This window comes from Meleagris gallopavo, chromosome 1 (genome assembly GCF_000146605.3).
Source record: "Meleagris gallopavo isolate NT-WF06-2002-E0010 breed Aviagen turkey brand Nicholas breeding stock chromosome 1, Turkey_5.1, whole genome shotgun sequence".
NCBI classification, from domain to species: domain Eukaryota; kingdom Metazoa; phylum Chordata; class Aves; order Galliformes; family Phasianidae; genus Meleagris; species Meleagris gallopavo.
In genome coordinates, this window is record NC_015011.2 from 75486453 (window position 1) to 75500144 (window position 13692).

Here is a 13692-nt window from a genome sequence, read left to right on the forward strand (position 1 = left end):
AGCTGCACCTGGGGCCCCAGCACGCAGGACTGGTAGCTGTGCCTTGGGGAAAGGTCTCTGCAGTGCTGTCCTGCTAGGAAGGGAGGGGGGATTGCTGCAGCAGGGTCAGGCAGTGCCCTGGCGGTTTGTGCTGCGTGAAGAGGTGCCAATGGGAGGCACTGCAGCAGCGCCATGCCAGAGCGCCCAGCTCAGCCCCTGCTTGAGAGAGGCAGCCCAGCATCCAGCCTGGCTGCTCTTCTTCTCACTGTGTCAATAGGTTTCCGACTGTAGCTCTGTTCCAGTCCCTTATCCCAGCTTATCCGCCTCTGACCTGCTTTCAGGACAGTGCAGCTGATGCTAGGGATTTCAGAGTGGTTCAGCAGAGGCCAAGCAGAGAGGGACACGGGGAAATTGCAGAAGTGGAGAAAATGGTGTAGAGAGCTAAAAAGGAATGAAAAGATCCAGTAAATGATGGGATGGATCCAGCTAGGTTGGGTTTGGGCTCATCATCTGGCATCCTTGGAGCTGGCTCAAACAGAGGTAGGTGGATGCAAGCAGAGGGCCAACATGATCACGTAAGCACTGCATCTGGTACAGGTCTTATTGTCAGACCCCTGCTGTGCCATAGGTCATTTTAACAGGGGTATGGCCAGGGCAGTGCTGTGAAGAAGCTCACAGCTGTGCAGGCATGGCTCTGGAGGAAGCTCCTGCAGTGCAGGCCAGATGGCATGAGAAATGCTGTCAGTGTCTGAGGGAGATCCCAGCCCAGATGGGCCCTGTGGAGGGCCCTGCATAGGTTCCAGAGAGCCCTGGTTTCCCCCCACTTAACCTTCCCAGCATTGCAAGCTTTGCTGAAACTCCAGAGCACTGTGATTTCCCCAAACCCTGTGATTTCCATGTACTAGAGGCCATGGGATTGGGAATTGACTGGCTTCCCCAGCCTGTTTCTTAGCCCTGCTCTTTGCCGTGATGCCCTATTTGCAGCACTCCCCAACAAACACAACTGTGCTGAGAGACAATGTCAGCTGCATCCTTGCCTGCAGCCCAAGGCATGATTCTGCCCAGAAAAAACACTGACTGCACCATGCTTGCCCCTGGGCCTGGACTCCACACTGCATTCTGTGTGATTCCAGCTCTGCTCTGTTTTGAATGAATAAGCTGGGGAGCCGGGGGCAGAAAGCCCAGTGAAGCTGGGGTGGCAGTAACAGACAGCAGACGCTGCCCGCTCCCAGCAAGGCTGCTCCCTACACTGCACTGCCCCACTGCCTGCTGGTGGAAGCAGGGAGACTTGCAAGGCCAGCTAGGGGGGAACAGGAAGGGGGTCAGACCTCTTGTGGAGAACCTTGGGAATGAATTTCGGCAAAAAATGCCTCTCCCAAACAGCTCTCCTCAACCACAAGCCTATTTCCCACCCCAGGTTTCACTGAGTGCATCCAAAATGCCAGATCTCCTCACACGCCCCTGCCAGAGATGCCTCAAGGTCTTTTGTGCTTACATTCCTCTGGTGTGCAGGGGCCATGAGCTGGGGTCAGCCTCAGCATCTTAGCCTGCCCAGTTTCCCTCCCCTTGTCCTCAGAACTGTTCCTCCCCTTTATCAGGTGCCATAGCCTCTGGCTGCTCGGTCTCAGCTTGGCTGGCCCAGTCCCTGATGTGGACCGCAGCCGTGCCCTGCAGGGTGCCAGCCGCAGAAGAGTGAGGCAAGGCCAAGGCAGGTGCTGCCCAGCAGGGATCTCTCATCCCTGTGAGGAGATGGAAGTTTCTGGGAGCCCTGGTGTCAGGGCTGTGTCAGAGCCCGTAGTGCTGTGGACCCCAGTAAGTCAGCCATGCTGGGAAGGGGGCACGTGGCTGCCACACGGGACAAGAGGGAAAACTCCTACTTTGTTATATGTAATGAAGGGATGGGATTCAGCATTAGTTCCTGAAGAGAATGTGGATAGTTTCTCACTTTCTGGGCTTTGGATCACATTTTTCATATCTCTCCTCTAGTCTAAATTTCCTTGAGCCTAAATTTCCTTGGAGTTTGAACTCCTAATGTAGATCTTTGTTGAGCATCCTTTTCTCTGCCTAGACATTAGAAGGGTGAGCACCAGGTCCCTAGGGTGGTCTGAGATCTTGCAGGACAGCTCAGAACTGAGCATGCCCTTTCCTCTCCTCTACACAGTCACCATGGCAGTCGAGAGGATCCATGCCCGAGAGATCCTGGATTCTCGTGGGAACCCCACTGTGGAGGTGGACCTATACACACACAAAGGTATGAGGTGAAGATGAGAGGTGAAGAGGAAATCCTGTCTTGCTGAAGCGGCTGGATCTGCACAGCAGCTGAGAGCAGGGAGGATCTCCCACTGAAGGTGCTCCAGTGAGCAACTAGAGACATCAGGCCAGGGAGATAGATCTCCTGGCGTCTACCTGTGGTCCTCCTGCATGACATGCACAGCAACTGCTGACTGCTGTGCGTGTGTCTTGCCCCATGTCTGACTGTAGCAGAGGCAGTTAATTTCATTAAAATAGACATATTTACCTTCTTGTCCTATTCACACAATGCTCTCCTGCAGCTATACTTTCATTCCTGGGGCACATTTGGAAATGCTTTCGCAGCCATGCTCGTGAGGTTGAGGGAAGATTTGTTTCTGAGACACGTGTGCAATCATGTGTGTGCAATTATGCGTTTCATCTGGAAGAACTGCAGCTATGTTGGACTGAAAGCTAGGTGGGATGAGATATGTGTGTAGTGTGAGTGACCAGAGCAGGCCTCCAACCTCTTGCTCCTTCACTGAGGTAAAAATCCATCCCTGGACAAAAGGGATGTGACTAGGGCTGCCTGTGGAAGGATGCAGGCAGGTGTACCAGAACAAGGGATTTCTGCATGTCATTTATAGTTCTGGGACTGGCACAGATGTCTGCATGGCTGAGATCCAGGTTTCCTAGTTTGAAACACTGGGTGGACTTCTTTCTGTCAGACACTCTGCTATTCCGCTTCTAAAAGGTGTTCACCTCTGAAAAGACTAGCCATGAGCAGCCAGCCAGTGGAGCTATCTGTTGGCAGAGGCGGGTGGCTCTATCCTTTCCTTAAAGTAGAATAAAGACAGATGCATGAGGGCTTTCCTTCCTTTTAATCCTCTGCTCTACTCATACACATGTTTTGCTATCCCTCAGGCATGTTTCGAGCAGCGGTCCCCAGCGGAGCATCCACTGGTATCTATGAAGCATTGGAGCTACGAGATAATGACAAGTCACGTTTCCTTGGAAAAGGTGGGGAGGTGTCTGCTCCACACCCTGTACCTGGGGCTGCCACACATGGGGCTTCACCAGAGGGTACCACTCATCCACTAATGAAACATATCCTCCATGGGACCTTCCAGGCACTGATCCAGTGTCAAGCGAAATGTCAGGCCTCAAACTTCCCTCCCTGATTACCCCTCTCAGCCTTTCTATTGATCTTCTCCCTCCCTCTCTTCATTCTCTTCTTTGCCTCAACCTTTGTCTCTCTCCTTCTTTCTCTGTCTATTCCCTTCTTTAGGGGTCCTGCAGGCCGTGGATCATATCAACAGCACTGTCGCCCCAGCTATCGTGGGCTCTGTAAGGATTTCTCTTTGTTCTTCCTTATTGAACACTTACTCTGTTCCGTCTCTTTCCACCTGATCTCTGTTTCTGCCTTTCTTCATCTCACTGGGTTGACAGATATAGTGCTGCTTTCTGTGAACCCAGGCACACCCTTCCTGCCTCCATGGCTGTATGCAACCACAGAGATCTTTTCTCTGAGTGGAAAGGAGTTAACCCTACCTGGCCCACTGCTGCATCTGTACCACCTAGCCAGTCCCCTCGTTTTTTTTCTGTAGAGCTCTCTCCCTTTTTCAAATGTGCTCCTCCTCACTTAATCTCATCCACACGTCTGCATCCTCACACCCATTTATCCTCCCCTCTCCTCCAGTATTCATGGTGTGGTGAGCAATGACTGTACTCATACAAGGTCTGGCAGCCCCCCCAGCACAGTCTGTGGACTTCCAGATCTGTGGTGTCACATCTGTAAGCCCTTTATAGAACCTGCTCTGAAGGGAATTGAGTTGATGTCATGCACTGAAAGCCACGCAGCTTGTGAGGAGTCTGACTGAGAGTCCAGCTCTCCTCACCCCTGAGAACTTTCTGTACTGGTAGAAGGCTCCCCACACTGGCCTTAACACTGCTCCCCAGCTCATTCCCAGGAATAGCCCATCTAGTTCACGTGTGCTTTCTTGGGGTTGAGCGTGCACTGTTATGCCTAGCTTATATGTAGCCATAGCACCACAAAGCTCCCTGGAAGCTGCCAAAAAGCTGGATAAATCCTCAAGTGAGTGCTATGTGCTGAACTCTGTGTGACCGGCCTGGGCTGCTGCTGATCCCTTATCCAATCTGGGTGCATGTACACTGCACTGCAATAACATCATCATGATTACCTTACTTGATTGTATACCAAGGCACTAATTTCCAGAGCTTTGTGTGTATATATTCCCCCACAAGCTGAAAAAGTCCATGTACCCCCAGCTTCTCCATCAACACGTCCTTCCTCATGTGCCAGAGCCAACAACTCTTCTCAACATCCCCTTCTCAGCAACTCTTTCTTTCCTCCAGGGCCTCTCTGTTGTAGATCAAGAGAAGATAGACAATCTGATGCTTGAGATGGACGGCACAGAGAACAAATGTAATTTGCTATTTATTTCGGTCTGGGAAGTAAAGATCACAGTGGGTGGAGGGAGGCTATTAGGCTAGTGAAGGGCACTTGCTGGGCAGAAAGGCAGTACCTGAGAACCTCAATGACTTCTTGGTTTTGCCCACAGCCAAGTTTGGTGCCAATGCCATCCTGGGAGTTTCACTGGCTGTGTGCAAGGCAGGAGCTGCAGAGAAGGATGTCCCCCTGTACCGGCACATTGCTGACCTGGCAGGCAACTCCGATCTCATCCTTCCTGTGCCAGTAAGAACACTCCATCGTTGACATACTAATTCAGAAACTTCTAAAGATACCTCAAAGAGTGTGTTTGATAGAGGAGGTAAAGAAGGAAGGGATATAGGACCAAAACACCATCTGAATGCACTGCAGGAATCTGCAGAAATCACCAATGCCCAAGCTTTCTCAGAGAAGGACTCACAAACAGAATGCCTATTCCTGGAATGGTATGTAAGGCTCTGCCCTCCCCACCTCCACAGGGGAACTGGAAAAGGCTCAGGAAAGGATAAGAGACGGATCAAATTGTGGGCCAGCTTTTGTAAAAGGAAGGGCTATGTAAACTAGGAGTTTTCCTTGTAAACTAGGAGCTGAGAAGGATACAGCAGATGTTTTGATGGGGGTTGACTGAGGATCAACCACTACTCATTCTTAATACAGGAACCAGAGAGCATCATGTGAACTCTCTGAGGCACAGTCCAAAACAAGGCTAGTTATACTGTGAAACTCCCTCACAAAGCATACTGTGGGTGCTAAATTTTTCTTGGAGTTGAGGGAAAAGTTCCTAGAAGAGAGGTTGATGTAGCATTGCTGAATGGACAGATAAATACATACAATTTGGGAGAACTCTGAGAGGGAAACAGGTGGGAAAGTCCTCTCCAGTTGCTTGCCACTATTGGAAGGAGGATCCCAGGCTGTACGTGGCTTTGGTCTGACATGCTGCAGCTGATGTGTTATGTTACTGTATGGGATGTGGTATATCATGAATAGACATGGTGACCAACCTGAGAGCCTTGTCAAAATGGGTTCCTTCAGCTCTAATTCACTTACAAACTCTTCCAGGCTTTCAATGTGATCAATGGAGGCTCCCATGCAGGCAACAAATTGGCAATGCAGGAGTTCATGATCCTACCCGTGGGAGCTGAAAGCTTCCGCGATGCCATGCGCATTGGGGCTGAAGTCTATCACAATCTCAAGAGCGTCATCAAGGAGAAGTATGGCAAGGATGCTACTAATGTGGGTGATGAGGGAGGATTTGCCCCTAACATCCTGGAAAACAGTGAAGGTGAGAGTTACATGTTAACAGGATATCCCTGCCTTCAATGTTGTGACCAAGGCCTTTTTTACACCCAATCCTTTTATCCCTTTGGCTGGGGCCTCCACAGCCCCTCAGCATGTTTCTGTTCTGCTCTGGGCTTCATTCTCTCTCGCTCATTGCTCCATCAGTCTCACAGTGGCTCCTGCTCACAGGGCCTTCCTAGAGAAAGTTTCTGCTGGAAGTCAGAGCTCTCAGCACAGGCTGACTTCAATTCTCTTCCTTCCAGCTCTGGAGCTCCTCAAGGAAGCTATTGACAAGGCTGGCTACACAGACAAGATTGTCATTGGTATGGATGTGGCAGCCTCTGAGTTCTATCGAGATGGCAAATATGACCTTGACTTCAAGTCCCCAGATGACCCAAGCCGCTACATTTCGGCAGATGAGCTGGGTGACCTCTATCAAAGCTTTGTACGTGATTATCCAGGTGAGCCACTGTGCTTGGCAATGGGGAATCAGCACTGGTGTTGCAGACATCGCAGGTGCACCTCTACCATTTTGGGGGGATTGGAAGGAAGGTCACTTTGACTTGTCTCTTCTGTTGTCCATTCAGTGGTTTCCATTGAGGATCCCTTTGACCAAGATGACTGGGAGGCCTGGTCTAAGTTCACAGCCAATGTTGGGATTCAGATAGTGGGAGATGACCTGACAGTGACAAACCCCAAGCGCATTGAGCGAGCTGTTGAAGAGAAGGCCTGCAACTGCCTCCTGCTCAAAGTCAACCAGATTGGATCTGTCACGGAGGCCATCCAAGCGTGAGTCCACCCTGCTGCCACTGTTGTTTAAAAGAGTTGGTGATGTACCACAATAAGATTAAGATTTGTGTCTCTGCAAGAGTGTAGAATGCTGAGGATGGGAGGAGAGGGTCACCCTGTGCAGGTGGTGGGTATTAGGGTGGCAGCTGCTGAATACATATCTTGCTCCTTGCAGCTGTAAGTTGGCCCAGGAGAATGGCTGGGGTGTGATGGTGAGTCACCGATCTGGGGAGACCGAAGACACTTTCATTGCTGATCTGGTCGTAGGACTGTGCACTGGGCAGGTACGTGAAACCTAGGGTGTGCACAGGCATGCAGGAAAATGCAAAGGCGAGAAGCAGCATCCTTCCTGCTTCTCCCTCTCAGGAAATTGGTGCGAGTCATAATGGTGTTTGTTTTGGGAAATCCTTTGCAGATAAAGACGGGTGCCCCCTGCAGGTCTGAACGCCTGGCTAAATACAACCAGCTCATGAGGTAAGGGGCTTCTAGGGTAGGAAATGCAAGTGAGAATGGAGAGTAACTAAATGGAGAAGCCCAAGAGCAGAAGGAGCTTGTAGGAAAAATGTGAAGGCAAGGTGCAGAGGTGAAAGTAGAGATCTCTGGATCCCTCCTCTTTGGCATGGTGGGATAGCAGCACCTTCCAGCAGCTAGAACCTCTGTCCCCTTTCAGCTTCCTGGCTTTGTGTTATCCCTCAGGTACTCTGGTGCCTTTCTTGACTTTTGCTGTCTCTCTCTCCTGCAGGATTGAGGAAGAGCTTGGCGATGAAGCACGCTTTGCTGGACACAACTTTCGCAACCCAAGTGTTCTTTGAACGTTGTCCCTCAGGCATATACACCCTTCAGCTTTTTCCCACATCACAGACTCTGAACCCTCTTTCTCTTCACTACTCCCTTTTTTGCTCTTTCTCCCTTCTCTGCCACCTGGTTTCCTCTCACCTCAAAGCCCCACAAGTTCAGGTATCCCTGGCTAGATATACCCAGATGAAGGATAAAAAAGAGGTCTGCACCCTGTCCCTTGCTTTGGGATCATAAGCATTTCTGAATCTAGGCATTTTGTGTCTTTTGTTCTTGTGTGCATCTGAATCACTCTGTTCATATTAGACTATGGGAGCATGCTGCCCAGCGTGTTTACGTTGTACGCCGAAGCATGTGCAGTGAACATATGTGCGTCGGCTGGTGTGTTTGGACAAGCGTCGCACTTGTAGCTGTGTTTGAACGAGTGTCACCAGTGGCTCGCTCTCGTTGTGCGTGTGTGTAGGTGTATGTGTACTGGCCTACAGCATTGTTGTGCCCCAGGTGCATTTGCGCTGAGCCGTGGTGGAACCTAAGCGTTCCTTCCTTCCGATCTGAGCACTGTTCCATGCTGAGCTGTGCTTGTCAGAAGCTTAGTGTTGAGTGAACAATTGCTTGTCACTGGCCGTGTGTACGTGTGCTGTCAGTCTCCAGGTTAAGCAGCTCTATGGGATCTTGTGGGTCAGCACATAGTACTGTGGGGCAATATATTAAAACACAGTCATAAAAAAAGACATGCTCTCATTTGCTTATCTTGACCTTCTTCTCTGTTTCCATCCCTCTTGCACTCCTTCACTCTCTCTTCTGCCCATAATGTCTGCTTCACCTTCTAGACAGTCAATGCTCAGCGGAGCAACAAACTACAGAACCCTAAACTTAATTAAAATGTGTTTCACACCTGAGACCCTTGACTTGGCCTGATGTTTCTCTGTACTTGTCTGTATTTGAGGAATGGGAACATTTTGCCATCAGAGAAGAGGATCATGCAGAAAGATAACCAAAGCAAGCAGAAGAAGTTGGCAAGAGAAAGGCCCAGATAACCCCCAACCTGCTTTCACAGCTGTCCCACAGTGAGACTTGTCCGTCCTGCACCCAGCTCGGGAATATTGAGGGAAGGGCAGATGGGAGAGTGTTCTCTGCATGAAGAAGCTATGCAAGGGATTTTAATCATGCCTGCCACTGATCTAACAGACCCCAGAGCAGGCCACAGGCCAGATGCCCACTTGACATCCTGTGACAGTAAACAAACTGCAGATTTTTGAAGAGAAAAAGCTATCAGTAGCCTCTTTGTGTGCTTGGGCACACTGCGGTCCTGCAGAGCTCCTGTTCAGCCCTTGCCTGACTGTGCTGCCACACCTTTCACAATGAGTAAGGTAAGTCAGTTTGTTCAGTGAGCCCTAAGCCCCCTTGACCAAGCCCCAGTATGGACTTCCAAACTGAAAGACAACACTTAAAAATCAATGCTGGCATTTCACTGCTGACTCTTTACTAAATAACACAGGAAAAGGAGTGCATTCATCAAGGAAAGACAAAGGCTGTGACAGGAGAGAAAAGATGGTGGGAAGGAGAATGGTGTTGAGACGGGGTTGGTTCCGGTGGGGTCACCGGTAAATAGGCAACAAATACCGGCAGCAATCAATAGCTTGTGTCCTAGCTGCAAGTACCTCTGTGAAGACTGCCCCTACGATCCACCGAGTCCCGTCCCACACCTCACGCGCACGGACGGTCAGTACAGACCAGCACAGAGCAGCGGGACTGCCGTTGCCTTCTGGGAGCTGTAGTTCGGGTATGGCCGCGGGAAAAGCTCCATTTTCCAGTGCCGGAGCCCTCGCCTCGCCTCAAAATGCGGGTCCCCGGCAGGTAGGGGGGAGCTGCTCCGCCGCCCGCGCTCCCGTAGGGGGCAGCCTTGTCTCAGCGGCTCCGTGCGGCTCGGCTCGGCCGGGCGCCGGCAGAGGGTGGGAAGGAGCTCGCCCCTCCGTGCACCGTTGCATTTTGCAGCCGTGCAGCGTTTTGCCACTCCCGCATCTGCAAAATTGGTTTTGCACGATGTCTCTGGTTTTGGAGGAAAGTACATTTTTGTGCTCGAGGTACATGTTATTATTATTTTTTTTCTTCTTTTTCCATTTGTACACCTAACCACTGCTTTCTTTTGTTTTAGACGCTGGGATTTTGCAAACAGTATGGCTGAGCAATCAGGGGAGGTTTTTTGGAAGTAAAGTTTCTCCGCTTTTATACTCTTAAAGCATCTCCCCGTTTTCCCCCCACTCACTCTCATTTGTCTTTTTGTTGTTGTTGTTGTTGTTGTTCATGGAAGAAAAGTGCAGGAGGTGGTGCATTACCCATTTAAATGCAGCAGTACTGTAACAGCAGGGAACAGGTGTGTGTGTACCTCCATACATTGTGAGAAGAATTTGTTAGCAGTTACTGCCAGTGAGATAATGCCACGTCCCTGTGGTAGGACATGTGGAAGCACCGGGGTGATGAGGATGCATTGCCTCAAAGCAGTGCCTCACCTTGATGGCTTTTCTAAATCAGAAGAGCTTGGCTTTGACAGCCCAACGTGTATATGACGCTGGCATGTTCACTCAGGTCACTACAGGTACATACATGGATGCTGCTACCTCTTTGTCTCCGTGACAGACATTTGGTTACAGTTCCTTTGTGATAGAAATACCCAAATACTTTGTTATCCCTTACACAAGGAATGCAGTAGGAGATGCTGTCTTCTTAGCAGCGGAGCTACAATGTGCATTTCCATGAGAAGCAGTGGAGATTGGGGTGGGGAGGCAACAATGTCTGTTAAGGGGAACATATGTTGGATTGGTTTTCTTTCAGCTCTCAAACCAAATTCTGTTTAGATGACGTTTTCAGAGACGCGAGTGGCTGTTAAAGGGAAAATTTAGCTCCAGCTTCCCTGAAGCCTGCACAATTGTTCTTTAATAAATAGGTACCCATAGAGGACCTGGAAAGGAGAATAAGCCTTATTGTAGAGGACACATGGAAGCCTTAATGATGCAGAACTAAGGAGTTTCTCCCATCCCTCTCTCTAGAATGACTTGGGGGGCAGAGGGGGACGATGACAGATATGCACATTAAAACTCAAGTAAACAAAATACCTAATATAGGAGGCTTTTTCTGCTGAAAAATGACGTTGATCTGACAAGAGTTCCTAAAAATTGGGTGCTGGATAGCTCATGTTACGGGACAGCCACTGCAGGGAGGCTGGTGAGGCTGGGCAGTGAGTTGTGTCACAGACAGCATTTCTGTGACCAACAAACACCAGTGCTGTTTGCATGAGTTTTAGACAGCAAGCCTGGAGGGCCATCTTGTGTGACCCTGTTGGAGTTTGTGTCACAGAAAGCCTTTACCAAGGCCTAGAACAAGCCAGAGGGCTTTTTGGTTCTTCTTGCCAAGGACATTGCTATGTGTTGCATGTCTGTGCTGCCTGAAAGGGAAACAGGGCTCTGCGTACTTTTACAGCCACAGTTTCATAGGATAAAGATGGGAAAGGGTGTCTAGTGGTCTCCACACCAGGCTCTCCATAGAGATAAGGCTGGCCCCAGAAATAGATCAGCTGCCACAGTGGTTCCTGAGCATCTCCAAGGGAAGACTACCCAGATCTCTGGGCGCCTGTGCAGAACCGCGCTCAAGGAGGAGCTTTGTCCTTTGTCTAGACAGAATTTCTCTTCTTGCAAATTTTGTAACCATTTCACCATCCATCTGTTAGGAAATCTTGGCTCTGACTTTGCTTCCCATTCTCATTCTCACTTCTTTCTTCCCCTCCAAATAAATAAATAAATAAATAATAACAATAAAAGCTAGAGAGAGCAATTAGTCCTTCCTAATATTTATATATATATTTTTCTTTTTCCCTCCTGACAGAGAGAATTATCCCCCTTATCTTCTCCTTGCATATCATGATCTGCAGCACTTCCAATCACTGGTCCTCCACAGAAACTTCCAGCACCTTCTTTCTACTGTATTTCTGCAAGAAGGTTGGAAGGTTGCTCCACAGCCAGCCCCCCTCACTCCTGTCCCCCAGAATCAGAAAATAGTGGAAGGCTGCATGCTCCATCTGCCTGCTCCAAGGCAGGACCTTTGATGTGTTACTCATCTGTCTTCCATTTGCACTGACCGCTTTGAGTCAGAGTACAGCATGGTGTTACCAAACGTCAGTTTGGGTATGAAAATGATGACATTAAAACCTTTTTAGAATTGACTTCGTGGTTAAATAAACTCAGGGTCACCAGATGGCCTGACAAGTTACCACTATGAGAAGAAGAACCTGAGATTATTAAGATGGAATGTGGAGAGGCCAAAGCAATACCAGGTATTGTGGCTTTCCCTCAAGTCAGAGAAGGCTACCTTAGTGATTTGGGTATTTTTGTTTAGCATACAGTAAGCAGGGATTTTGATAAGATCTTCCTCCTTTCTTGAATCATCCCTGATTTATGGCATATAAGGATCACACTCATTATGAGCTTGGGATGCAGGGCTGCCAAACTCCTAAGGTGAGAATTTGAAATGGTGGTGACAACCGCAGCCATGACTACCTCAACAGCAATAATATTTTTTCTCATCTTCCAGAGCTCTGCTGGGTGAGACACTTCTTATGGCAGCTGATGCTAAAATTTGGGGTTGTGTATGTGCCCTCTGCAATGTAACACCTCTGTGAAATAATTGGTATGATGAAATGTTTCATGCTGATAATTGAAAATGGGTGAACATTTTTACAAATGTTGGTTGTAGCTTTTTCAATCCTCTGTTCCACACAGGGAAATCAGAAAGTAATGGTGAATAAAAGCACCCCAGTATCACCATTGGCAGGGTGGAGGCTCTCAGCAAGGGTCAAGGCAAAGAGATAGGATGAGGAGAAGCATAGATGAAAAAATGAATGACAGCTGGAGACATGAGGCAGTTTATATTGTGTTATATTGTGCAATGGCATGCTGCCTGGCAGCAGAGCTGGTTTGGGAACAAGCGTCCAAATCCAGGGGAAATGTGGGCCTGGTAGTGGCATGGTACCGCTGGGAAGAGGGTGTGGAACAAAAGCTCGCAAGAATGTTGCTGGGACATTGTTAGGAATGTTTGTAAAATGCTTGGGCGCAGCAGTGATTAGCACTACAGAAAAACCCACAGGGAGATTATTACATCTGCATTCAGTGCCAGGTTTGGATGCTGTACAGTGAATAATGCTCGGAGCCATGTAACGGACAATAAGGAGTGCGGAACAAACACCCACTGAGAGCAACATCCAGCCTGCTCACTGATGGACAGGAGGTCCTGCCAAGGAAAGGTTTTGTGATTGTGTATATGAAGGCTACCCAAATGCCACAGCAGGACTTGTCCCTGTGCATACCACGTCTCTCTTCTTGCAGTCTGCAGGCTCACATGGCAGTGTAGTGCTTGGTTCTGCTCATACAACCAGCCTCCTTCCAAAGTCTGAAGCTGAGAGTAGCACTCGGTCACTCCTGGCTTCCCCCTAGTGCTCACCAGCAATAGAATCATAGAATCACGGAATCATAGAATGGCCCGGGTTGAAAAGGACCATAGTGATCATCTAGTTTCAACCCCCCCCTGCTATGTGCAGGGTTGCCAACCACTAGACCAGGCTGCCCAGAGCCACATCCAGCCTGGCCAGATAGATGAGCATGCCCAGAGCAGATTGCAGCCCTGCTGCACTGAGGTTGAGCTCTACTGGATAACAGAATCATTTGGCTCCCCACCTCCCCTTCCAGAAGTCCTCCTTTGCTTAAACTTTTTCAAAATGGCCATGCACACCCTCTGTGAGACTGAACTTTGCAAACAACAGAGCACAGCAGCAGCCAGCCCTTTTTCCTGAAGCAGAGAGGAGCCCACACGCGGGCGGGGGGAGAATTGTTCACATTTTTAACATTCTGGCTGAATTTGAGCCCTTTGTAACGGCACGGCAACCGCGTCTCCTTTGCATCTTAAAGAGCATTTCTGGTAGCAGCCAAAGGCCCCTCAGCGCCCGCCCGATGCATCCTGCCAGCACCACAGATAGCCCAGGCGAGACCCGACCCTACAGTGATGGCTACCTCGCTTAACTGAGGGGAAGAATAAGAAAAAGGGGAAAAAAGCGGGGACGTTCTAGCCCCCCGGGAACGCGCAGGGCACTGTCGAGGCGGGCGGCG

The 13692-nt window shown here is 49.5% G+C and overlaps 1 protein-coding gene across 2 annotated transcripts; it reads left to right on the forward strand.

The window, feature by feature from the left end:
- Positions 1–2103: 2103 nt before the first annotated feature.
- On the forward strand, positions 2104–8448 carry ENO2 (enolase 2). Of its 2 annotated transcripts, XM_010717821.3 has the most exons (11): positions 2104–2230; positions 3133–3228; positions 3497–3555; positions 4585–4654; positions 4791–4924; positions 5738–5960; positions 6220–6417; positions 6544–6745; positions 6921–7029; positions 7161–7219; positions 7488–8448. In XM_010717821.3, exons 1-11 carry the CDS (start codon positions 2116–2118, stop codon positions 7555–7557), a joined length of 1335 nt encoding a protein of 444 aa, XP_010716123.2. In that variant the 5' UTR covers positions 2104–2115; the 3' UTR covers positions 7558–8448. The 2 variants fall into 2 exon arrangements, with proteins under 2 accessions (XP_010716123.2, XP_019473579.1); XM_019618034.2 differs by lacking the exon at positions 3497–3555 and having other exon boundaries at positions 2106–2230.
- Positions 8449–13692: the final 5244 nt, after the last annotated feature.

Bases quoted from the DNA above. Each gene is read 5' to 3' on its own strand.
- ENO2 (XM_010717821.3), top strand. From the start codon at position 2,116: ATGCCCTTTCCTCTCCTCTACACAGTCACCATGGCAGTCGAGAGGATC. The intron at 4,655-4,790 runs GTAATTTGCTAT...TTTTGCCCACAG, and splicing joins GGACGGCACAGAGAACAAAT to CCAAGTTTGGTGCCAATGCC. The intron at 4,925-5,737 runs GTAAGAACACTC...AAACTCTTCCAG, and splicing joins ATCTCATCCTTCCTGTGCCA to GCTTTCAATGTGATCAATGG.